This window comes from Ochotona princeps, chromosome 9 (assembly GCF_030435755.1).
Source record: "Ochotona princeps isolate mOchPri1 chromosome 9, mOchPri1.hap1, whole genome shotgun sequence".
Lineage (NCBI taxonomy): Eukaryota > Metazoa > Chordata > Mammalia > Lagomorpha > Ochotonidae > Ochotona > Ochotona princeps.
Genome location: NC_080840.1, coordinates 32,957,406 through 32,979,736, shown reverse-complemented (window position 1 = coordinate 32,979,736; position 22,331 = coordinate 32,957,406). Strand labels below are relative to the sequence as shown.

At 37.2% G+C, this 22,331-nt stretch overlaps 1 protein-coding gene across 4 annotated transcripts in view; it reads left to right on the top strand.

Annotated features, from left to right (window-relative positions):
- VPS13B (vacuolar protein sorting 13 homolog B) overlaps positions 1-22,331 on the top strand; it is a 657,044-nt gene that overhangs the window by 482,477 nt on the left and 152,236 nt on the right. For 3 of the 4 annotated variants that reach the window (XM_058668587.1, XM_058668586.1, XM_058668589.1), the window contains exon 36: positions 19,142-19,540. In XM_058668587.1, the coding sequence (XP_058524570.1) occupies positions 19,142-19,540 (399 nt within the window). The remainder of the gene's footprint in view (positions 1-19,141; positions 19,541-22,331) is intronic. The other variant, XM_058668588.1, reaches the window with a different exon arrangement.

The following is a 22,331-nucleotide window of genomic DNA, read 5'->3' as shown; positions in this document are numbered from 1 at the left end:
CCCCCACCCAGCTCCGCCACGTCTGATCCCCCAGTGCCCCTGCAAATCCACACCCCCAAGCCACCAAAGCTCACTGCCAGCACCATGGGCTCCAGGGACGCCCAAGGCAACTGCCTGACTCGGGCAGGGAGAGGTGGTTGCCCCAGCGTGGTTGCTGGGGTCACCGGACTCCCAAAATTATTTTTAAAGCATTGATTCCTTATGCAATTTAACCAAAAAGCATCAATCACAAATTTGAAGGAGAATGATAGAAAGTTGAGTGTTTTCCTAGTACGTTGCTTTCATTTTGGAACATTAATGTCCAACGAATGGTTTTAAAAGAAAACATGCTCAAATGTTCTTTAAAATCTAAACTATTTTAACTAAAGTACTTTTTTATTTGAGAGATTGTTTGAATGATAGATCAATTATGTAATATTTCTATTAAATGGTAACCTGAGAACCTTAAATTGTTCAAAAATTTACTATCTCAATCATTTTCTTATCCTAAACAATTTATCAGAGTAAATAAATTAGTATGATTTCGTGAAATAGTTATATTCTGCCAGCACAATAGCTAGATTACAAGTGTATATTCATTTAGTTACTAAGACTAAGTGAGAATAACCGGATATGTTAAGACACTTCTTGGCATATGAATGTATTATTTTCTGGATTTTTTTATAACTCAAGAAAATTACATGTTTTTCCAGATTTTAGGTTATGACATATTGAAGTGGAGCATCAGTTACATGCATACTGCAGGGGCAGGAGGAACTTTTTAGCTTTATAATCTTCATCTGTACCAAATCCTTCCTTAGAAAATAAGGATCATCAAAAAATGCCTTTGATTCTTTTTTTCAATCCTTATTTTCTGTTTGCAAATTTTGCAGGGATAGGACTTCCTCCCTCTACCCACCCTCCCATCCCTTTCTCTTCCCCGCATTATCCCCTATGTTTTGTGGTAAAATAGTCTATCAGGTGTGGTCTTGATTCCAACTTTCTGCTGTTTAAGTAGGTCATAGCACTGTTGGTATAGGCAATTGTAGAATGTTTACTATTTTGTTGTTTAGGTATATTTAGAACCTTCATTGGAATCTACTTGTATTTAGTAGTAGAGATGCATTCTGTCAATTTTCTGTGATTCCTCACACTCTGGTCTCCCTTATATCCTTTGTGAGAGTACAAGTGTATGTTTGCTTGCCTTTGTTTTTTGTTGTGTATTTTTGATGGAGGTTGACTTGTTTTAGAGCAAGCATATGACATTTGTCCATTTGGGATTGAATGCCTCTGATTCTTATGCATGGTTCTCATTACATGTTGTCAAGGGTCATTGCTGCCTATCCCTGTTTTAATCTTTGCATACCCCTATGTATCATTATCAAAGAATGTCTCAAGTGACATCTCTGAAGTATATTTCCATGAAAACTCTAATTGTTCTTAATTTTAGATTATACTAGCAGAGAGAATTATGACCCTCTAAAAATAGAGGAAATACTGATTTTTTTAATTGCCCTAAATGTTCTCCAAAAAGATGTGAATCTTCCGGCTTTTGGGTTTAGCCTTTTTAACTTAGTTTTCAAGAATTATTTTCTGTAAGCAAGATGATGTGATTACTGCTCTTCAGCATTTGTTTTTTTGGAAAAATCAGAGTTCTTGAGTAGACCCTTATTTCCTCTGTTCACTTAATAATACACTCAGAGCAAATGGTAGGTTCCAACTTCGACATCAAAAACTCCTTCAAAGCTTCCCAGACCCCCACCTCTCTTCAGCAGCAACAGTTGTACGCATTAGCAAGGTCAGTGGCTTGGAGAAACCTGGAAAACTGCAGCTACCAGAAACCCGCTAGAATAATATCTCCAGCAGGTGATAGATTAGTTGGAACAAATTGGAACCATTGCAGTTCAGCAATCCTGGTTTCTTTCAAGCTGTTTTTAAAATGTCGTCATTTTAATACACAATCTAAGCCCTGCGGAACAGTCCACTGCAGGTTAATTTGAATCATATGATGTGTCACTGCCCTCAGCTGACATGAGCTCTATTCCATGTGTGAAGCCATAATAAATCCATTCCCAACCGAGGAAAATTCCCCGTGAGAAGGTGAACTAATCCAGGCCTCACACTGGCATGCTAGCCCTTCATAATTGAAAGCAGGGCCACCTGTTCCCCTCACAGCCCATAGAGAAAAAAAAATAGTGTTAGATCAGATACTTCTTACATTGAAAAGTCATTCATACTTGCAATTCAAATTCAGCTGTGAAGTGTTTGGTGTGACATCATACAGAAATGTCGGAATGTGCCCACTTGATCCCAGTTTGAAAGTTTTGTTAACCATAGGATTTCTTAACTTTGAAATGAGATTTCTGAAAAAAAATAATTTAATAAGAGCTGACACGTGAGAAGAGCTGGTAAGGGTGCAGATTTTTCTAATTAACTCAGGGTCATTTGCAAAAACATTTGAGTTCCCTGATATATATGTATATATATCCTTTGCAGACAAATTTTTGAACCACTGTCATTGTAGCCATGAAATGACATTTAGATGACAACAAAGATCAAAAGTGCCAAATGAGGAGAGTATTCTCAAGTCATTCCTATTTTGTTATAAGTTGATGATTTGCATTCCACATTTATCATATAATGTAAATACCATGCCTATATCAAACACAGAGCTAGGACTGTAGCTTCACATTCAGTTTAGTAGACATGGTGTTTATCTTCTTTCCTAATGAAATCACTTCTTTCTTCTAATCCTGTTTTACAATTGTGTAATTTTCAGCTTTTCAGATTTTGCTAATGCTTTGCATTATTTTTATATTTGGTTTTGATCTATGTTTTAAAATATATTTATTTTAGTTACAATTCTATTTTGAATATTTTGATATTTGATAGATTACATGATTTTAATTTTTACTTTAGAAATTCATAAACATTCTTTTTTTTAAAAAGATTTATTTTATTTTTATTACAAAGTCAGATATACTGAGAGGAGGAGAGACAGAGAGGAAGTGGAGCTGCCGGGATTAGAACCAGCAGCCATATGGGATCAAGGCAAGGACCTTAGCCACTAGGCCACGCTGCCGAGCCCAGAAATTCATAAACATTCTAAACTGTAGCATTTCCACAAACCTCTTTGATTTGAATCAGAATGTTTACTAAAGTGTCATAAAATATTTTAAAAGCTTTCCAGATACAGTAATATATCATTTGTAGAGATTTGTTTATATGACTATAAAATGGAAATTTTAATTTGTTACCTTCCATTATGTGTATTTTTCAGTGTCTTTACTGCTTTTGGTGAACTCCACCTTCATGTTGTGTTGTTACTTAATTCATTACTCAGTGGGGAATAAATCAAACAGCTTAAAGGTGACTGACTGAGGAGAATAAAGATAGCCCAAATAGTCTACTGACATGCTCTGGAACTGAAAATTAAGATAAATGAAGTGCTTCTTAAATGTAAGAAAACTCAAAGTGGAAGAAAAGTTTGAATAAATGAATTTTAATTGATACGTTTTTGGGAGCTGGCATTATGTGGGAGGTAAAGCTGTTGGCTATGATTCTGGCTTAAGTCCCATTGCTCCACTTTAGAGCCAGCTCCCTGCTAATGGCTTGGGGAAAACAGCGGAAGATGGCCCAAGTCCTTGAGCTCCTATTCCCATGTGGGAGGCTCCTGGCTTCCGCTTGGTCCAGCCCTGGCCCTTGCATCCATTTGGGTAGTGAAGTGGTAGATACAAGATCTCTCTTTTGGTCTCTCTCTCTTTCTATCTGGCTAGCTCTTTCAAATAAATAAGTAAACCTTTAAATATAGATTTAATGTATATCCATACACACACAGACACAGTTTTCCTACTGTTGTCCTAATATTTGACCCTTTGTCCCCTTTCTCTTAGGTCTAATGCCCATGTTCTGATTACTTGACTCATGCCTATAGATTGTTTTTTTACAGCTATACTAGCAGATTATCGTTTATATTTGTGAGATATAAGCTAGTTAATAAAACTGCAACAACCTTTTACATTTCCTGAGTTTTATGGGGCTCCAGTTTCCATCTTCAGCATGGTATATGAATTATTTATTATAAATTATTTTTCCCATGACGTATGAAAATAAGACAGCAAACTTAAAATCAGAATGTCAAATAGGGAATAGACTAAGGATTTTAAACTTCAGGAATGCCTTTCATTATTTCAGCCTCACATTTTTAACTGTAACTTGTATTTTAGGAAGAAATAAAGATGATGATTTTTTTATTGAACTCATCTTTCAAACCTTGAATTTCATTCCAATTGAAGTGTTACATTTAAGTAGTCTCTGTAAGCTGTGCTAAATACATCTCAGTCCTGCCGAGCCAAGGCTCTGTAGAGCTATGAAAGTCTGGCTGACAGTGGTGCTCTAGGGTCTAACCTCTCTCTCAGGTACTTGGCAAAGTGATAGGAACCCAAGAGTCAGAAGCTGCGGTGGAGGTGATGAGTTAGCAAGGAGCCAGCCTCAAGTCTCATGTGGGAAAATCAAGAAGCAAGCTTATTTGAGTTTTTCATTTCTTCCCGTTATCTAATTTAATCAGGATCTAATCAGAACTATTATTTCTGCAGAAAAGAATGAGGATAATTTGGGGAATATCTTGATAGGAACAGGGAGGAGACTAAGGCTGAAGAGGAAAAGAACATAGTTTGGCTTCTCTTAAGTCTCCAAATACCTGCTTGCATAGAGTACTTTCCCAACACTTCTCTAGGTCTGTGTCTTCCAGAAGATGCAATCTTGAGCCTTCTGCTCTTATCCTGTACTGTAGCCCCTTCTTTCATTGCTCACAGCTTCAAAATATCTAACTTTGGATTTGACTTATGTTCTAGTCCAAGACTATGTCTGTGTCTGTCTGTTAGATGTGTTTTGTTATTTGAACATATCCATTTTAAACTAAGCTCTTTTTCCTCTCATAGTTCATCCCTTCTATTTTAGTACAGTCTTCACATATCTTTATAACTGCTTTTAAAAGCAATATTATCCTGGCCATGTATTCTCATGATTTTTATGTCATCTGTAATTCATCCTCTTTTTAAATTACTTCAGAAAGAGGGCCAGACAGAGAGAGAGAAACTTCCTTCTGCTGGTCCAGGCTCCAAATGACTGTAACTGCTGGGGCTGATCCAAGCCAAAACTAGGAGCCAAGGACTCAATCAGGGTCTTCCCTGTAGATGACAGGGACTTAGATACATAATCTAGCAGCTCTTCTGCCTCCCAGGGTGCACACTTAGAAGCAGCTAGAATCACAAGTTGACCAAGGCCTTGAACCCAGGTATTCCAACATGCAATACAAGCATTGCAACCGGTGTCTGAACAGCTACATCAAACACCCACCCTCATCCTTTTTATATCAAGTCTTTTTAGTTTCAAATCCTCATCCATTATTCCTGCCATCATTTTGTAATCAGGTTATTACCTGATTGCTCCTTCATTCAGTTTACAAGCAGCCCCTAACTTAATATTCTTCTTTTACTGTGTCCTTTCCCTTATGTCCCTGCTAGGATAGTCTCCCTGCTAACCTCTTACGAATCCCAGCTGCCCTCTGTCCTCTAAGTTGTCTGAGTATTCCTCGGTCCGACATTCTGTGTTCCTGTGCTCTGTAGCTGTACATAGAAGTTACTCTTTGGCTTAATCTGAGTCAGATTTGCTTTTTTTTTTTTTAAAGCAAGATTTTTCTTTAAAGACTTTATGTCTTACCATCAGTAAGTATGTACTGTTGACGGTCTCTTTCACAGTTAACAGTCATTAACAATGCCTAAATTCATTGGAGGGTCAACAATAATGCTACCATTAACTGCTAGCATGCATTTATCAAAAGAAGTATTTCCTTATCCACTATTTGGTTATTCAGTAGTATTGATACAAAAAGACATGGTAAATGCTTAATTCATTTCCTTATTTACTCATTTTCCAAAAGTTAATTGTTTTTTTTTTTTTTTTTTTTTTTTTATTTTTTATTTTTTATTTTTTTTTTTTTTAATTTTTTTTTTAATTATTTATTATTTAACTTCAGTAATTACATTGTATTATGTGACACAGTTACATAGATACTTGGGTTCTCCCCACCCCTCCCCAAACCCTCCCACCATGGTGGATTCCTCCACCTTATTGCATAACCACAGCTCAAGTTCAGTTGAGATTTCCCCATTGCAAGCGTATACCAAACGTAGAGTCCAGCATCTTATTGTCCCGTCAAGTTCAACGGTTTCTTAGGTATACCCTCTCTGGTCTGATGACAGAGCCAGCAGAGTATCATCCCAGTCAATTGAAAGCTCCAACATACCATCAGCAAAAATTTACATCATTATGGAATTAATTGACATAGTAATGAGTAACCAATATGTTAAAAGTAAATGCGAGTTCCCAGCCACCTTCTGTGACCACCTCACCTATACTTCAATTTTAGTTTATACACAACATATAACATTCAAAACATAACATGTTATACATAACATCATATCATCTTAAATTAAGGCAAACATGTGGTATTTAACCTTTTGTGATTGGCTCATTTCCCTTAGCATTATGGTTTCCAGTTTGGCCCATTTGGCCAGAAAGAACTGCATTTTGTTTTTTTTAATAGCTGAGTAGTATTCCATGGAGTAGATGAACCATAGCTTTCTTATCCAATCCTCTTTTGATGGGCATTTTGGTTGTTTCCATGTTTTTGCAATTACTGATTGTGCTGCTATGAACATAGGAGTACATGTTGGTTTCTCATAGAACAAGTGTTCTGGATATATTCCTAGGAGTGCTATTGCTGGATCATACGGTATGTTGAATTTGAGTTGTTTGAATATTCTCCATACTGATTTCCATAGAGGCTGTACCAGCCTGCAGCCCCACCAGCAGTGGAGTAGGGTTCCCTTTTCCCCGCAACCTCGCCAACAAGTGTCGTTGGTGCTTTTATTCATGTGGGCCAGTCTTACTGGCGTTAGGTGGTACCTCATTGATGTTTTAATTTGGATTTCCCTTATTGCCAGGGAACTTGAGCATTTTTTCATATGTTTATTTGCCATTTGGGTTTGTTCCTTTGTGAAGTGTCTGCCCATTTCCCGTGCCCATTTCTTGAGTGGCTTGTTTGTTTTGACATTTTGGTTGTTTTGTAGCTCTTTGTATATTCTGGATATTAGCCCTCTATCACCTATGTCGTGTGCGAAGATCTTCTCCCATTCTGTGGGTTGCCTTTTTACTTTGTTGATTGTTTCTCTAGCTGTACAGAAGCTTCTTAGTTTGATGAGGTCCCAATTGTTTATTTTGGTCTTGATTTCTACTGCATCTGGAGTCTTTTTTAGGAAGTGAGGGCCTACCCCTAAGTGTTCTAGTGTGTTTCCAACATTTTCTTCCAAAAGTTTAAAGGTTTCTGGATGTAGGTTTAGATCTGTTATCCATTTAGATCTGATCTTAGTGTATGGTGAGAGATGTGGATCTATTTTTTTGTTTCTGCAGGCTATCAACCAGTTGTCCCAGCAGCATTTATTGAACAGACCTTCCCATTTGCCTGGGTTGTCGTTTGTCTTTTTGTCAAAGATTATTTGGCTGTATCTGTGTGGGTTTCCTTCTGGCGTTTCTATTCTGCTCCATTGATCTTCCTCTCTATCTTTGTGCCAGTACCACGCTGTTTTGATAACCACTGCCCTATAGTATGTCCAGAGGTCCGGAACTGTGATTCCCCCTGCTAACTTCCTGTTCTTCAGGATAGTTCTAGCTATCCGTGGTTTTTTGTGTTTCCAGATGAACCTTTGGATCATTGTTTCCAGTTCCATGAAGAATATTTTGGGCAATTTGATTGGGATTGCGTTGAATGTATATATTGCTTTTGGCAGTATAGACATTTTAATGATATTGATTTTACCTATCCAGGAGCATGGGATATTACTCCATCTTTTGAGGTCTTGTTCAATTTCTTTTTTAAGCAGATTGTAGTTTTCTTCAAATAAGTCTTCTACATTTTTGGTTAGATTTATTCCCAGATATTTCATACTTTTCTCTGTTATTTTGAATGGTATCTTGCTGGTTAAGTCTTTTTCCATCTTGGGGCTGTTCGCATACACTATGGCTGTTGATTTTTGTTCATTAATTTTGTACCCTGCCACTCTACCAAACTCTCGTACAAGTTCTAGCAGTCTCTGTATTGAGTCTCTTGGCTCTTCTACATAAAGAATCATATCATCTGCGTATAGTGAGAGCTTGACTTCTTCGTTTCCCATTTGGATTCCTCTGATTTCTTTTTCTTGTCTTATGGCCTCAGCGAGTACCTCTAGGACTATGTTGAATAGTAGTGGAGAAAGTGGACATCCCTGTCTTGTTCCAGATCTCAGTGGGAAGGGTTCCAGCTTTTCTCCATTCAGTATGATGCTGGCGTTGGGTTTTTCATATATTGCTTTAATTATGTTGTGGATTTTTCCATCTATGCCTACCTTGGTTAGGGTTTTTAGTAGGAAGTGATGTTGGATTTTGTCGAAAGCTTTTTCCGCATCTATTGATACTATCATGTGATTCTTGTTTTTCAGTTTTTGGATGTGGTGTATCACATTTATAGATTTTCGAATGTTGAACCATCCCTGCATTCCAGGGATGAATCCTACTTGATCTGGATGAATGATCTGTCTGATGTGTTTTTGAATTCTGTTGGCTAGGATTTTGTTGAGAATCTTAGCATCAATGTTCATCAAAGAGATAGGTCTGTAGTTTTCCTTCTCTGTTAGTTCTCTGTCTGGTTTTGGGATTAAGGTAATGTTGGCTTCATAGAATGAGTTTGGAAGGGTTGCCTCTTTTTCTATTGTTTTGAAGAGTTTGTAGAGGATTGGGGTCAGCTCTGTTCGGAATGTTTTGTAGAATTCTGGAGTGAAGCCGTCTGGGCCTGGGCTTTTCCTTGTTGGGAGGTCTTTAATCACTGATTCAATCTCTACTTCAGTTATGGGTTTGTTCAGGTCGTTTGTTGCCTCTGGGCTAAGTTTTGGCAAGTGGTAGAAGTCTAAGAACTTTTCCATTTCTTGGTGATCTTCTGATTTGTTGGAGTACAGTGCTTTGTAGTAATTTCTGATTATGGCCTTAATGGATGCGGTGTCTGTTGTTATGTTGCCTTTTTCATCTTTGATGCTGTTAATTCTTGCCTTCTCTTGTTTTTTCTTTGTCAGTCGGGCCAGTGGAGTGTCTATCTTGTTTATCTTCTCAAAAAACCAGCTTTTTGATTCATTGATTTTGTGTATGGTTTTTTTTATTTCTATCTGGTTGATTTCCTCCCTTGTTTTGATGATTTCTTGTTTCCTATTGTGTGTGGGGCTCTTCTGCTGTTGTTTTTCCAGTTCCTGGAGGTGTGTGTTTAGTTCCTGTATTTGGCGCCTCTCTTGGTCCTTGACATGAGCTCCAATTGCGATGAGTTTACCCCGTAGCACTGCTTTGGCAGTGTCCCAAAAGTTAATTGTTTTTGAAGTATGTTTGAATGGTGCCCAAAGAGTGAATGTTGTTTGACCTTATTTTGAATTCATTATTTTTAATGATTGCCAAATTGTCTCGTCATTGGCCTTGGGAGCCTCTAACTCGAGTGCTGTGTATTCTCAGTCTTGTTTTCTCAAACTGGAATCTTTACTCCTTTTTTCTCTGCACACCCTAGTCTGGGCTGCCATTAGATTTAGCCTAAGTCCCATTTCCTTTAGTAAAAAGTTTTCTTTCATTTTGTTGATTATGATGGCACAGTGATCTTTCCTTTTTTATAAGCAGCTTGGTGGTATCATTTTTACTGAACTTAACTCAAAATAACATTTGATTCTTTCCAAAAATCACATCCATTGCTTCCAAGGATGAGTAAATGCTACATTAAGAAGAGCAAGAAAAATAAACAGCAATCATTTTAAAAAGACAATATAGGCTCCCAAAAAGCTGCAAAAATCGATGGAGGAATGGAATGTTTTTTCTCTCTGTGGTTACCACATAGAGAAAGAAGAGTTCATTTAGGCGAACTCAGTTCAGTTCATTCATTTTAAAGAACCAGTGCAGTTACCCCGTAGCTGTCTGTTGCTTGTGGTTTTGGGAAGACAGTGAAGTGAAATAATCACTGCTTGATCATGAACAATGAAGTGCCTGAACAGTTTCGCTAATAATGATGACCATGTTCACATCCAGGTGAGAAGCACCATGAACACCTGCTGACTGACCCAGGTCAAGCCCTGTATTGGTCTCTCAGCCCCTCAGAGTGTAGGGAAGAGTATATGCCTAGTTCCATTCAATCTACTGTTGTTTATTAAAGCTCTCACGCTTGCCATCACTGGAGGTCGTTATGCCTCACATCTTAGGTAAAAACATCATAATCGTATTGTAATGACAGCTTTTCAGGTTTTCTAGCTCCCCTGACCCATGAATACTCAGTCTTCTCTGTTAAGTGCCATAATGGATGTCTTTGCCTTCACTCTGTAATAGCAGTCTGGAATGCTGAATAGGAGAAAAGATATATATGCCTGGCTTGATTATAAATTTGTTACTTCTGTTTAGCCTTTGAGCATTCTAAGGTAGAGAATAAAAATAGCATGATTTCTGTATCTGAGAAGAATCACCTATGAGTGCACTGAATGTTTTCCTAGGAAGCCTTCATCCTTAAAAAAAAAATTTTTTGTCATTTACAAATAAAATCCAAGAAGAAACACATAACAAAGAAATTTTCTTTCATAAATGTTATGAGTATAACAAGCCATATTGAATCCATTGGGGTTTTGGTAATAGGTTTCATAATACATCATAAATGTAAGTAATATGATGACTAATAGGTCAAGAAAAGTTGGAACATTTAAATGAGAAAATAGCTGGAACAGTTTTGAGCAAACTCTTCCAGTTGGTGTTTGCCCCCCCCAAGGTGTGCATTAACATAAACAGGGGAGTCACCTCTGGGGCTTGAATATGCTCTCTGATTTCATTATTACAATATGATCCCTTTCCTTTTACTATTAAGTCATCTTTTAGGGTGATGGGAGCATAAAATAAATGTAATTTTATTTTTATTCATCTAATCTTTTAACTCAATAGTCATTCCATCGTTCCTTCCTTTCTGGTAACTACGCAGAAAGCTCTAAAGGGTAATGAGAATCCAATCATTGACAGGCGTAGGTTTATTTGTTAACTTAAAGATATGAAACACGTGTTATGTTCTAGGGGTAGTGAGACATTAGGTCTGGCAGAGAAGGAGATGATTCAGCTGGGAGATTCTCTGTTACTGCATATTTCTGAAATCTAAACTTTGAAAATAATCCATTTTGTAAAGTTCAGTGAGGATTATGAAAAAAATTCAAAACTTGAACAGAAGAATCTGATAATAATTGGGATAAAATTCACATTAATGATGTATCTCTGGTGTTTCAGTTAGTTGTACTTCCAGTTCTTGTAGAATGTTATTCTATATAGATTTCACAATCCATCTATATTTTTAGTCCATTCTTTTAATGCTTTTAATAGTTAATTTTTAACCCTTTTTTAATTTAAAAGACTAAAGCTGCATTATTCTGTTTTAATTTTTACTTTAAAAAATACAAAGCTTTGTTTAAAAAATGATTTATTGATTTATTTGAAAGGCTCAGTTACAGAGAAACACAGAGGTCTTGCATGTGCTGGTTCATTTCCTAAATGACCACAGTGGGCCATGGCTGTACCAGACCAAAGCAATACCAAATAGATGGCAGGGACCCAAGTAGTTGGGCCATTTTTTTCAGTATCTTCCCAGGCTCATTAACAGGGACCTGGATCTCAGTTGGAGTAGCTGGGACTCAAAGTGACATGCATATAGGATACCAGCCTCATAGGCAATGGTTTGACATGCTGCTACCACAATCCTGGTCACAAAAATGCATAGCCTTTTGAAAGCTCAGTTTGTTTATTTAAAAGGCAAAAATACATAGTTCTCACTGCCAATTTACTCCCAGTTACCTACAACAGCTGTGACTAGGCTAGGCAGAAGCCTAAATCACAAACTTAATCTATTTCCCTTGTAGATGGCAGGACTAAAATACTGGAGCCTTTACCTGATATCTCCCTTGGCATTCATTAACAGGAACTTTTATTTGGGAATGGAGCAAAGTTCAAACCCAGACACTCCAACACAGAATGCAAGCATCCCAAAGAGGCATCTTAATCCGTACACCAAGACCCATTTCTGCCTAGCTTTATTTTTACATTACTTCTTGCATTTCTGAAAATAATTTTCCTCTCATTATGAAACTGAAAACATTTGCAATTAATGCTAATTTTCTGCCCAGAAAAAAAATGATTGTTGATTCTGAGTACTAAAAAAAATGATAAAAATTTGTCAAATTACCAGGAGTGACATTGACTTTGGGCTTTCAGGTAAAGCATTCACATTGTTGGTGTACTTTTTATAACCATAAGTGTGTTGTTTGGTTTGTGTTGGTGCTTAATCTGGTTGTGGTTCCTGTCACTTTGTGGATCTGGGTGTTTCAAATGAAATACTTAACATTACAACATAGCCTAACTTTTTTTAAACTTCTTTTTGCTGTTGTTATTCTTATCCATGATGCAATTCTGTATAGGTATAGAGAATCCCCCTTTCCCTCCCCTCTAATCCCTCTATCATTTTCCCCCATCTTATTAGAGTTGTATAGTTCTTTAGAAACAGTTCCGTTGTTTCAGTGCTTTATGGCATTCATGGGTACAAAGGTAGAACATTTAATATCATATTGTCAAGGTATATTTTATTAATTATTCTTTTATTCAGGAGTAGAGATGCATGAACGCAATATGCTTTCTGGTATGCTAGTCTCCATTTTTACACTTCATCTGTGTGTATTTGTGTATATACTCATTTACCCATATGTGTGTGTGTGTATATATGTTTGTATATATATAGTGTGTGTATCTATCTATATAATTTGCATGAATGTTGCCTCATATTAGAGATAACATATGATATTTGTCCTTCGGCGATAGCTTATTCACTGAGCATAATGGTCTCTAGTTGGGACCATTTTGTTGCATATGATAGAATGTCATTCTTTTTTAAATGGTTGTGTAGTATTCCATGGCGTAGATATACCATAGTTTCTTTAACCATTCCTCTTTAGATGTGTCTAGGTTGTTTCCATGTCTTAACTGTTGTAGATCGTGCTGCTATAAATATAGGGTTGCGGATTGCTTTCTCATATGTACATTTTGCTTCCTTTGGATATGTTCCCAGAAGTGGGATAGCTGGGTCATATGGTAATTCCATTTTAAATTGTCTGAGCATTTTGTATGTTGACTCCATAGTGGCTGTATTAGTCTACACTCCCACCAACAGTGGAGCAGGGTACCTTTTTTTCCACAGCTATGCCAGCAAGTTTGTTAGTGGATTTCTGTATGCATATCATTCTCACTGGAGTTCGGTGGAACCTCTAAGTGTTTTTTATTTACATTTTCTTTTTTTAAGATTTATTTATTTTTATTGCAAAGTCAGATATACAGAGAGGAGGAGAGATAGAAAGACCTTCTGTCTGATGATGCACTCCCCAAGTGAGTGCAATGGCCAGTGCTGTGCTGATCCACAGCCAGGAGCCAGGAACCTCCTCCACATTTCCCCTGCAGGTGCAGGGTCCCAAAGCTTTGGGCCGTCCTCGACTGATCTCCCAGGCCACAAGCAGGGAGCTGGATGGGAAGTAGAGCTGCCAGGCTTAGAACCGGCGCCCATATGGGATCCCGGTGTGTTCAAGGCGAGGACTTTAGCTGGTAGGCCACGCCGCTGGGCCCTTACACGCTGCTGGGCTATTTTCTTAATAGCTAGGTAGCCTAAGCATCTTTTCATGTCCATTAGCCATTTGAATTTGTTGTTTTGAAAAATGCCTGCTCATTTCCTTTGCTCATTTCTCCATATGCATGGGTATTATTCCCCTATCTGTTGTGTATTGTGCAAAGGTTTTTCTCTCATTCCTTTGTTTCTTCAGTTTGTTGACCATTTCCTTTGCTGTACAGAAGCTTCTTAGTTTGGTGTAGTTCTGTTTTATTTATTTTGGCTTTGACTACCTGTGCTTTTAGTAACTTTTCTAAAAAGTCATTGCCTATGCCTGTTTCTTACAGAGTGCTTCCTATGTTTTTCTAATAGTTTGATGGTTTCTAGGTGGAGATTTAGGTCCTTAATCCCTTTGGAGCTGATTTTTTTAAATAAGATAACAGGTGGGGGTCTTGTTTCTAAACTTATCTTTTAATTCTGTTTTTGAAGTGCCATCATTTTTCCCCCCTCTGTTCTGTTCCAGTGATAGATACCCTTTCTCCAAGAAGGTACTATCTGGATCATGGTTGTTTTATCAGTAACTCTTAAAATCAGGCAGTTTTAGTTCTCTAAAATTATTCTTATTTCTAAGTTCCTTTGGCTCTTCTAGTTTAAGAGTTGTCTTCTCTACAATAAATACCGGAAGTCTTATTTGGAATTGTATCAAATCTAGAGACAAATTTGAAAGGAATTATTATGTTTAGTTTTCTAGTTCTTACCATGAGATGCATATAGTATGTTTCTCTGGCTATGTAGGGCATCTTTTCATCAACACTTGCTAGCTTTCTATGTACAGATAGATCCTGTGTTTGACATTTATCTGAGTATGTTTTAAGTGCTTTATTCTGAGTGTACATTTTCAGTTTGTAGAAACTCAGTTGATTTTTGTGTACTGAGCTTGTATTTCAAACCTTGTCACATATCCTTATTAATTCTGGACACTTATGTATACATTCCTGTTGGGCTTTTCACATATATTCTTCATGTAGGCATTATTGTATTTCTTCCCTTTCAATCTGTGTATTTTTTTGTCTTATAATACTGTGGTTTCCAACATTATGATGAATATGAATTAGTAAGAATGGACATTTTCATCTTGTTCCTGGTCTTAGGGAAAAAGCCTTCATTTTTCATAGTTGTGTTTGCTGTATGTTTTTGAATATGACTCTTATAAAGTTAGGACATCACCTAAAATTAGTAATTTGCTAGGAGTTTTTAATCATGAATGAAAAGAAAATTCTTCAGGTTTTTTTTTCTTAATCAGCTAATGTCTTTTTCCACTAGAGATTGTTAGTATTGACTTATTAATTGATCCAACTAGGCAGGTCTAGGGATAAATCTTGCTTAGTTGTGGCTTACTATTAATTTTGTATACTGGGGATTTATTGCTTTTGGAGAAATATTGCTATTTCAGTTTCTGAGGTATAGTGGCATATCATTTTGTTAAGGTGTCCTAGTTTTGTTTTGAGTGATTATTGTTTCACACACAAAAAAATTGAAAAATATTCTCTCCTCTTTTGCTTTCTGGAATACAAATAGAATAAAGGAAAAATGGTGGCTTTGGGGAATGTCCATGTCCCTCTGAGCAATAAGAATTCCTGTCACTCTCTTGGAAACCAGCAATGTGTTTCATGTGTCTGCACGTGACATCCACTTCTGGATTTGGGGCTGCCATTGAACAAGACTAGGGGTTATAGAGGGAGAAAAACAAGCTCGTTACACTTTTGGTAATATATTAAATGCTAGTCTTCTTCCAGAGTCTATTTGTCAACTTTTTCCCCCCAAATAGCTTCTCTGTGTAGGTTTTATGGCTGTATATTCTCCAATTTTTATAGCTTTATTCAGAGAGAGGGGGAGCTTCATCCTTCCTAGAATCCACAAATAATTTTTAGAAGGCAGCAGGCAGCTAACAAAGACAAGAGCATATTTAGATGTTTTTCCCTTTAGGAGAAAAGTTAAAAGAAGCTAAGACAAGCACTCCTAGGCCTGAATACTTCACACTTACACTCACATTAGAAAGCTGGAAATACCATATGGCTAAATTTACATATGGAATTTCTATCAGTTTTCCGTTGATCCGCAAGTTACAATGTAAGTAATGACTTACAGCAACACACATGTGTAAATTCACCATCCATGTAAGTCAGAACTCCAGGTGGATTCAGCTGGGCTCTCTGCTCAGTGTCTGACAGAGCCAAAATCACTATGTCCATTGGGCTGGATTCTAATCAGGAAGAATCTACTTCCAAACTCATTCCATTTGTTTACATTATCTAGTTTCTTGTGATTAAAAAAACTATTTCTTGCCGGTTGTTGTCCCAGCTTTCCTTAGCTCTGGCAACCACTCCTTCCTTCTCACATGACCCCCACCACCCTCCAAAGAGCAGTGGTCTGTAATAGAGTCCTTCTCGTGCTTCAGACCTGTCTGGCTTCTTTTTTTATTCTTCATGTGCCTTTTTGAAGAGTGAACCAGCCAATGACAGTTACCACGTTTCCTTCCCTCCCTGCCTCCCTTTCTTTCTCTCTTTCTCTCTCTCTCCTTTCTATTCCTCTTCTTGAGTAAATTAATAAGAACAAAACTTTTTAAAAGATTCTTCTTTTTTTTTTAAAGATTTATTTTATTTTTATTACAAAGTCAGATATACTGAGAGGAGGAGAGACAGAGAGGAAGTGGAGCTGCCGGGATTAGAACCAGCAGCCATATGGGATCAAGGCAAGGACCTTAGCCACTAGGCCACACTGCCGAGCCCCTTAAAAGATTCTTCTACAGGATGCTATAGAATCCAGAGGAGAGCACTTGGTCTAATGCTATGGATCAACTTCTTGGTGCAAATGCTAAACAATATTGTGAAGATTTGAAGTTAAGAAGAAATAATTTTAAAAATTTATATATATATATATGTATATATATATATATATATATATATATATATAGAGAGAGAGAGAGAGAGAGAGAGAGAGAGAGAGAGAGAGAGAGAGAGAGAGAAACAGGAACAAAAGTAGAAAGGTTGTCTGATAGTGTTGGAGCTTCAGAGGTGAGGCAGACCATGATGGCAGATCAGCAAAAGCGAGAGCTCCTACCACGTCCCCCCTCCTGCCTCTCCATTCTATTGAGACAGGTCTTTTATTTCATAGGTGAGCAGGAACCAGCAAGGAATTTGAAACAGAAGTGAGCCAATCAGAATTTCATGTAAAACAAATCGGTTGTTACTTTGTGGAGACTTGCTTAAAGGGACTTGGTCTAGATAAAGAAAATGTTAGTAGGCAACAATGTCAGTGATATGGAGGGCACAAGTGAGGTGTGGTTGAATACTGGAAAGAAGGAGTTTGAATTTAGGCAATGTTTTAGAAGTAAATTGACAGAATTTAATCTGTTGCTGGATTAGAACCAGGGAAAGAGGAAATAAAATGTGGAGTCAAAATGTCAGATTTCTAACTTTAGCCACTTGGTTGACTATGAGGCCGTTATCTGAAGTAGGGAATATGGTGTGTCTGAGAAAAGTGAGAGTTTTGAGTTAATGTATTTGGTGACCCTGTGGGAATTCAGTGGAAAGGGGGCAGCAAGCTTTTGTATTCATTGATTTCTTTTTTCCTGCATTGCCTGATCAAATATTCAGTTAGGACCTACAATGGGCAAAACATCAGTTTAGGTACTTGGAATATTAAGTAGGACAGTCCTACCTATACAGAAGCTCACAGTTCACTCAGCTGTGACAGATACCTAAGCAAGTGACTGCAAAATAATGTAAGTAGATACCTGGTGATAACAAAATTACATGGTAGTTTAGAAGCAATGGTAAGAGGCACCTCACTAAACAACCAAGGCCAAAAACGGTTTCCCAGAAGTACTCGAAGGCCGAGTCCAGAAGATGTGTTATGCAAGTCCTCACATATACAGTGTTTTTGTGTTTGTTCTTGGTACCACAATAGTAGCTGAAAGACAAATGTCCATATTGAGTTAGTCAACAACTCTTACATGTGCCATTCCTTAGGTGCTTTTCCATTCTGCAGTCAGTGAACACTGATTAGGTTCAGCGGTTGGTGGTATAGGGTATTTGGGCAACATCATGGGTAGGTTTTTAAATTATTTTTGTGGTTATGAGGTGAGCACTTCTGATCCTTAATTTTAGTTGAAGTCCTTATGAATCCAGGAAATCACAAGCAGCTTCAGATGTTGGCATCTGAGTATTTTGTTTTTCTGTTATTACTATAATCTGTTAAGGTTTTTCTCTTTTTTTCTTTGTGACAAAAAGTAGGTATTGTTTTCTGTAAGACATTATAATTTGGAAGCCCATAGCAGAACAGATAAATATGTAGGATGTTTGATCCATTTAATTTCCCTGAAATATTTTTTAACAACAACCTCTTTCAGTAATCCAAATTCTACAAGTCAAAAGTAGTGCTCCTTAAGATAGATGTATTTATATAATATGTGCTTGTATTGAAACATCACATAGTACCCTATTAATATCTATGATGATTATATGTTCAAAATTTTTCATAAAAAATAGTTCCTTTCAACAAATGCTGCTGATAGATCTGGATCCGCCTCGTGCAGTAGAATGAAGTTAGATCCCTTACCTTACACAGTACATAAAAATTAATTCATGAAGCACCATTGTCCTAAATGTGAGGTAGAACTAGAATTTTAAAAAGTAAACATCTTTATGACTGTGGCATAAACAATTGCTTCTTGACATGACAGCTAAAGAACAAGCTCACAAAGTTGAACAGAAATGCTAAAAAGAGTAAATGTGGTTTACTTTAATGTATGTAACTAACAAATAAGAACATCTGTTATATGGTTCCTATAAAACGCATTGTAGGTTTTAGGAAATCTCCGTCTATTAGTATTACGTTGGGTAAGGTATTTGATCCTCCTCATCAGTGCGGAATGTAGAGACAGGTGCAGGGACTCAGTGGTTTCCAGGAGGTCACAAAGGGGTCATAAACTGAGAGTTTAATACGTTATTAGTAACACCAATATTTGTGTCAAACATTTGGGTAGTAAGTCTTATTCCTTGAAGGAAAAAATGCCAGTTTCAGATAAATCACAAACTGGAATATTGGCTTCATTGCAGCGTGGAGCATGTAGTCAGAGTTGGAACCAAATGGCCTTCATACCCCATGCAGCCCTCTCTCAAACAGGAACAGACAGTCGGACAGCAGGGCCAGCGATGTAGGCATTCATGTAGTCCAGGCAGAGTGCTTCTTCAGGTACCTATAGAAGAAGAGTTAGGAAACAAGTGAACGAAACAGAACATTCTGCCACCCTAATGAATATATGATGATTTTCTAGTGACACGTTAAGTAGGAGCAGGATGGGAAAATGGAGGCCTGTATGCAGTAACAAACCAGATTACTAAGATTTTCTGACCTTTTTCACCCCTGTAGCAGACATCAACTTGGATCTATCCAAGCCTTTGAAAGCAAACCTGAGTTTTACCAAACTGGATCAAATGAACCACTTTTTAAAGAAGATACAAAGTGCACGTGGCTTTGCACCTAGCGAAGAGACAGCAGACACCACACTGAAGAAGGAGGAGCTTCCGGTCTCCAAATGCTACCGTGGAAAGTTGTCCAAGCCGAAAGTTCATGGTGATGGAGTGCAGAAGGTTTCCATTCTGGAAAACATATGGAGAGCTATTTCCTGCTTTCAAAAAATTTCTGCCCATACTACTCAGATTGTGGTCTCCATGGAAACTGTTCCTCATCCTAGTAAGCCATGTCTATTAGCATCGCTATCAAGCCTTAGTGGAAGCTTTCAAGTCAAAACAGCACAAAAAGTCCCAGGTAAGTTGCCGGTGAGGGTAAGGAGGAGGGTGGAAATATGAAGAGAAAGCAGTGTGATTTATCAACACTGGAAGAGCATCATTTTGAAGATTTGTGTTGTGTATATGTTAAAAGTTTTACAGACTATTACATATTGGAGCATTTTGGGCTTGTGACCTTGCTTTAGACATAAGTTTATAACAAAACCATGGAGTCTGGATATTTCAATGTCATGATGTTTCTCTCTACCTCTTGAGGTATGTTCTCACAAATGCGTGAAAGTTGTTCATTTCTGCCCTTTTTTTTTTTTTTTTTTTGCCTACAATAGATGTCGTGAAGCCAGAAAATCAAGTTTTTGCACAGTTAGGTCATTGGTTATCAAAATACCATCTCGGAATCAGCAGCATTGGGTCTTGTTATAAATGCAAATCCTCAGGCAATGTATAACCTGTTGGATCAGAAACTGGGTTTCTTTGCTTCCAGAAGCCTTACAGGTGATTCTCCTGCTCCTGTGTTGAGTCACCAGTGACTATTATAGAAATTGTTGTCGTGGGAGACAGGCTGCACAAAGCATATTAGAAAGCCAGGTTCGACTGTGCGGGAATGGCACGGAAGCATTCTCTCGGGCAGCGGCAGCACCTGGGAAGGCTGGGTTCTGGGCCCTGCACACTGAATGTCATGGGGAGGGCGGAGGTGAGAAGTTCACTGACAATGACATCTACATTTTCTTCTCCTGTTACCCTGAGTTCTTATGTGCTTTTCACACTGAATTAAAAAGAGTGGACAGAGGAATGGAAGGAGGGGAAGAAGAAAGGCAAGACACAGGTGGGAAGTAACAGTTTTCAATCATAGAAACTGCTACTGTAAAGGGCTAGGGCACAGTGCCAGAAATATTGCTCTGAAAGGAAAAGTAGCAAGAAAATCATCTCTTTTTGTAACCACTTTAATTTGAAAGGAAGGAAAAGAAATGAGACTGGGGGATAGAGCAGGGGATAAAGTAAATCCTTAAATTTTATATAACATTTGTTGTTTACCGAAAGTTCATTAAGTGACAGCTGGAGACTAACAGGAACTTAGTTTGATATAGCTAGTTTGGACACAGTAGTTTTAAGAGATAAAGCAGAAGTTTTATGCTTGAAAAGTATGAATCTTCAGCCAAAATATAGATGATTTATTTCTTACCAGAAATATTTGTGACCAAGCCAGCAAAAGTTCTGTATTTTTTTATTGCCTTAAAAGTTAGAAATGAAGAACTTAAGGTTCATGGAACATGAAAGAGTGTGAAACCCTGGAGGCTGCAGTGTCCGATTGGTCCACAAATAAATTGCAGTACAGATGACACTGAACCCAGTCCCACGCCTTTTGCATTGCACCTTCATCACAGCAGAGGAGAGTTAAACATACTGCTTCCATTTGTTTGTTTGTTTAATCCTCAGTTGCTTTTTATTCATTTGCTACTCTTCTACTTTTAAGGATATTTGCGTTTGGTAAACAAATCTACAATAAACTTAAAATTCTCTGTGCCACTTAGTCAACTCATTCTGGTTTTATAACTTGTTTGCCCCTCTTTACACTAGAAAAAATACATATACTACTCCCATAAAATGTGCATGAATTTAACATAGAAATAAAAATTAGTGCTTTCACCAAGATATGCTTTATACAATTTTCATGTGCAGCATTCATCAGCTATTCTGAAAAATAGTTATTTGTATCAAATAAAAACTGAACTAACCATTTAATAGAAAATATTATGAGACTAGAACACCAAAATCATTTTTTCCTTTATGCTTTATGTGACAACATGCTCAATTTAAAAAGATTGTCACCAAAACAATAAATTATAATTAAATAATATGTGATTGTTTAGTGTTTGTACAGGCTGATCTCTAGGGACATTAATCAGATGCACGCTTTATTAATTTTACCATGTTTTCCATGTAAAAATTAAAGCTTTGAATATTAATTTTACTGTGAAGTTGCTAGCTTAAAATTTTCATGCTTTGTGATTTAGATTACATGCAAATATAATTTTAGGAGGTAGTTTTAATAACTGGTAAAAGTAGCTACTACCAATACAAACAGTCTCACCCCACGAAGAACCACTTACCAGTAGTCATATTTCGTTTTTTCTTTTTTGAGTGATACCGTTCTGCCTTTAACCAGAATTTTTTATAATATATCTTTGAGCTCGCAGGGTCAATGTAAGATTTTTATAGTTTGAATCTAATACAGAAATACTTAACTGTGTCTTTGATTTTACAGTTTATATAACTGTTGTGACCATCTGCAGCAGCTGCACTGTTCAGATTATTTGCTGAACCAAATTGAGCACAGTGACAGAAGCAGTCATCTCAGATGTACTGTTAAGCAGAGAAGGAAAAAGGAGCATAGCCTTGGTACAGTATAGCCATCTGCTGTACAGATGTTATTGTATAGAATGACTTAAGATAAAATAATTGTAGAAAATTTTCATTAAAACCTCAACAATTTGCACTTGTTTATGCGAATCTGCATAGCTCCCCAATGAGACAACACACTTGGGGTTTCTTTGGTTCTCACTCACTTTCTCTTTGATCCTTTTTGATGTGCTGACTTTAATAAACACAGTCAAAAACACTGTGCAAAAACATCATGGAAAAAACTACAAAGGAACAATTATAGCAGCAGAAACTGCTCTAATCCCTAACTTACGCAAGCTATTTTTAGTGAAATATTTTTTTAACACTCTTTATGTGACAATGTTATATAAACAGGGAAAAATGGTCCTTTCCAGATGAATTTTAATTTAGAAGCTGAAATAGGCTTGTAA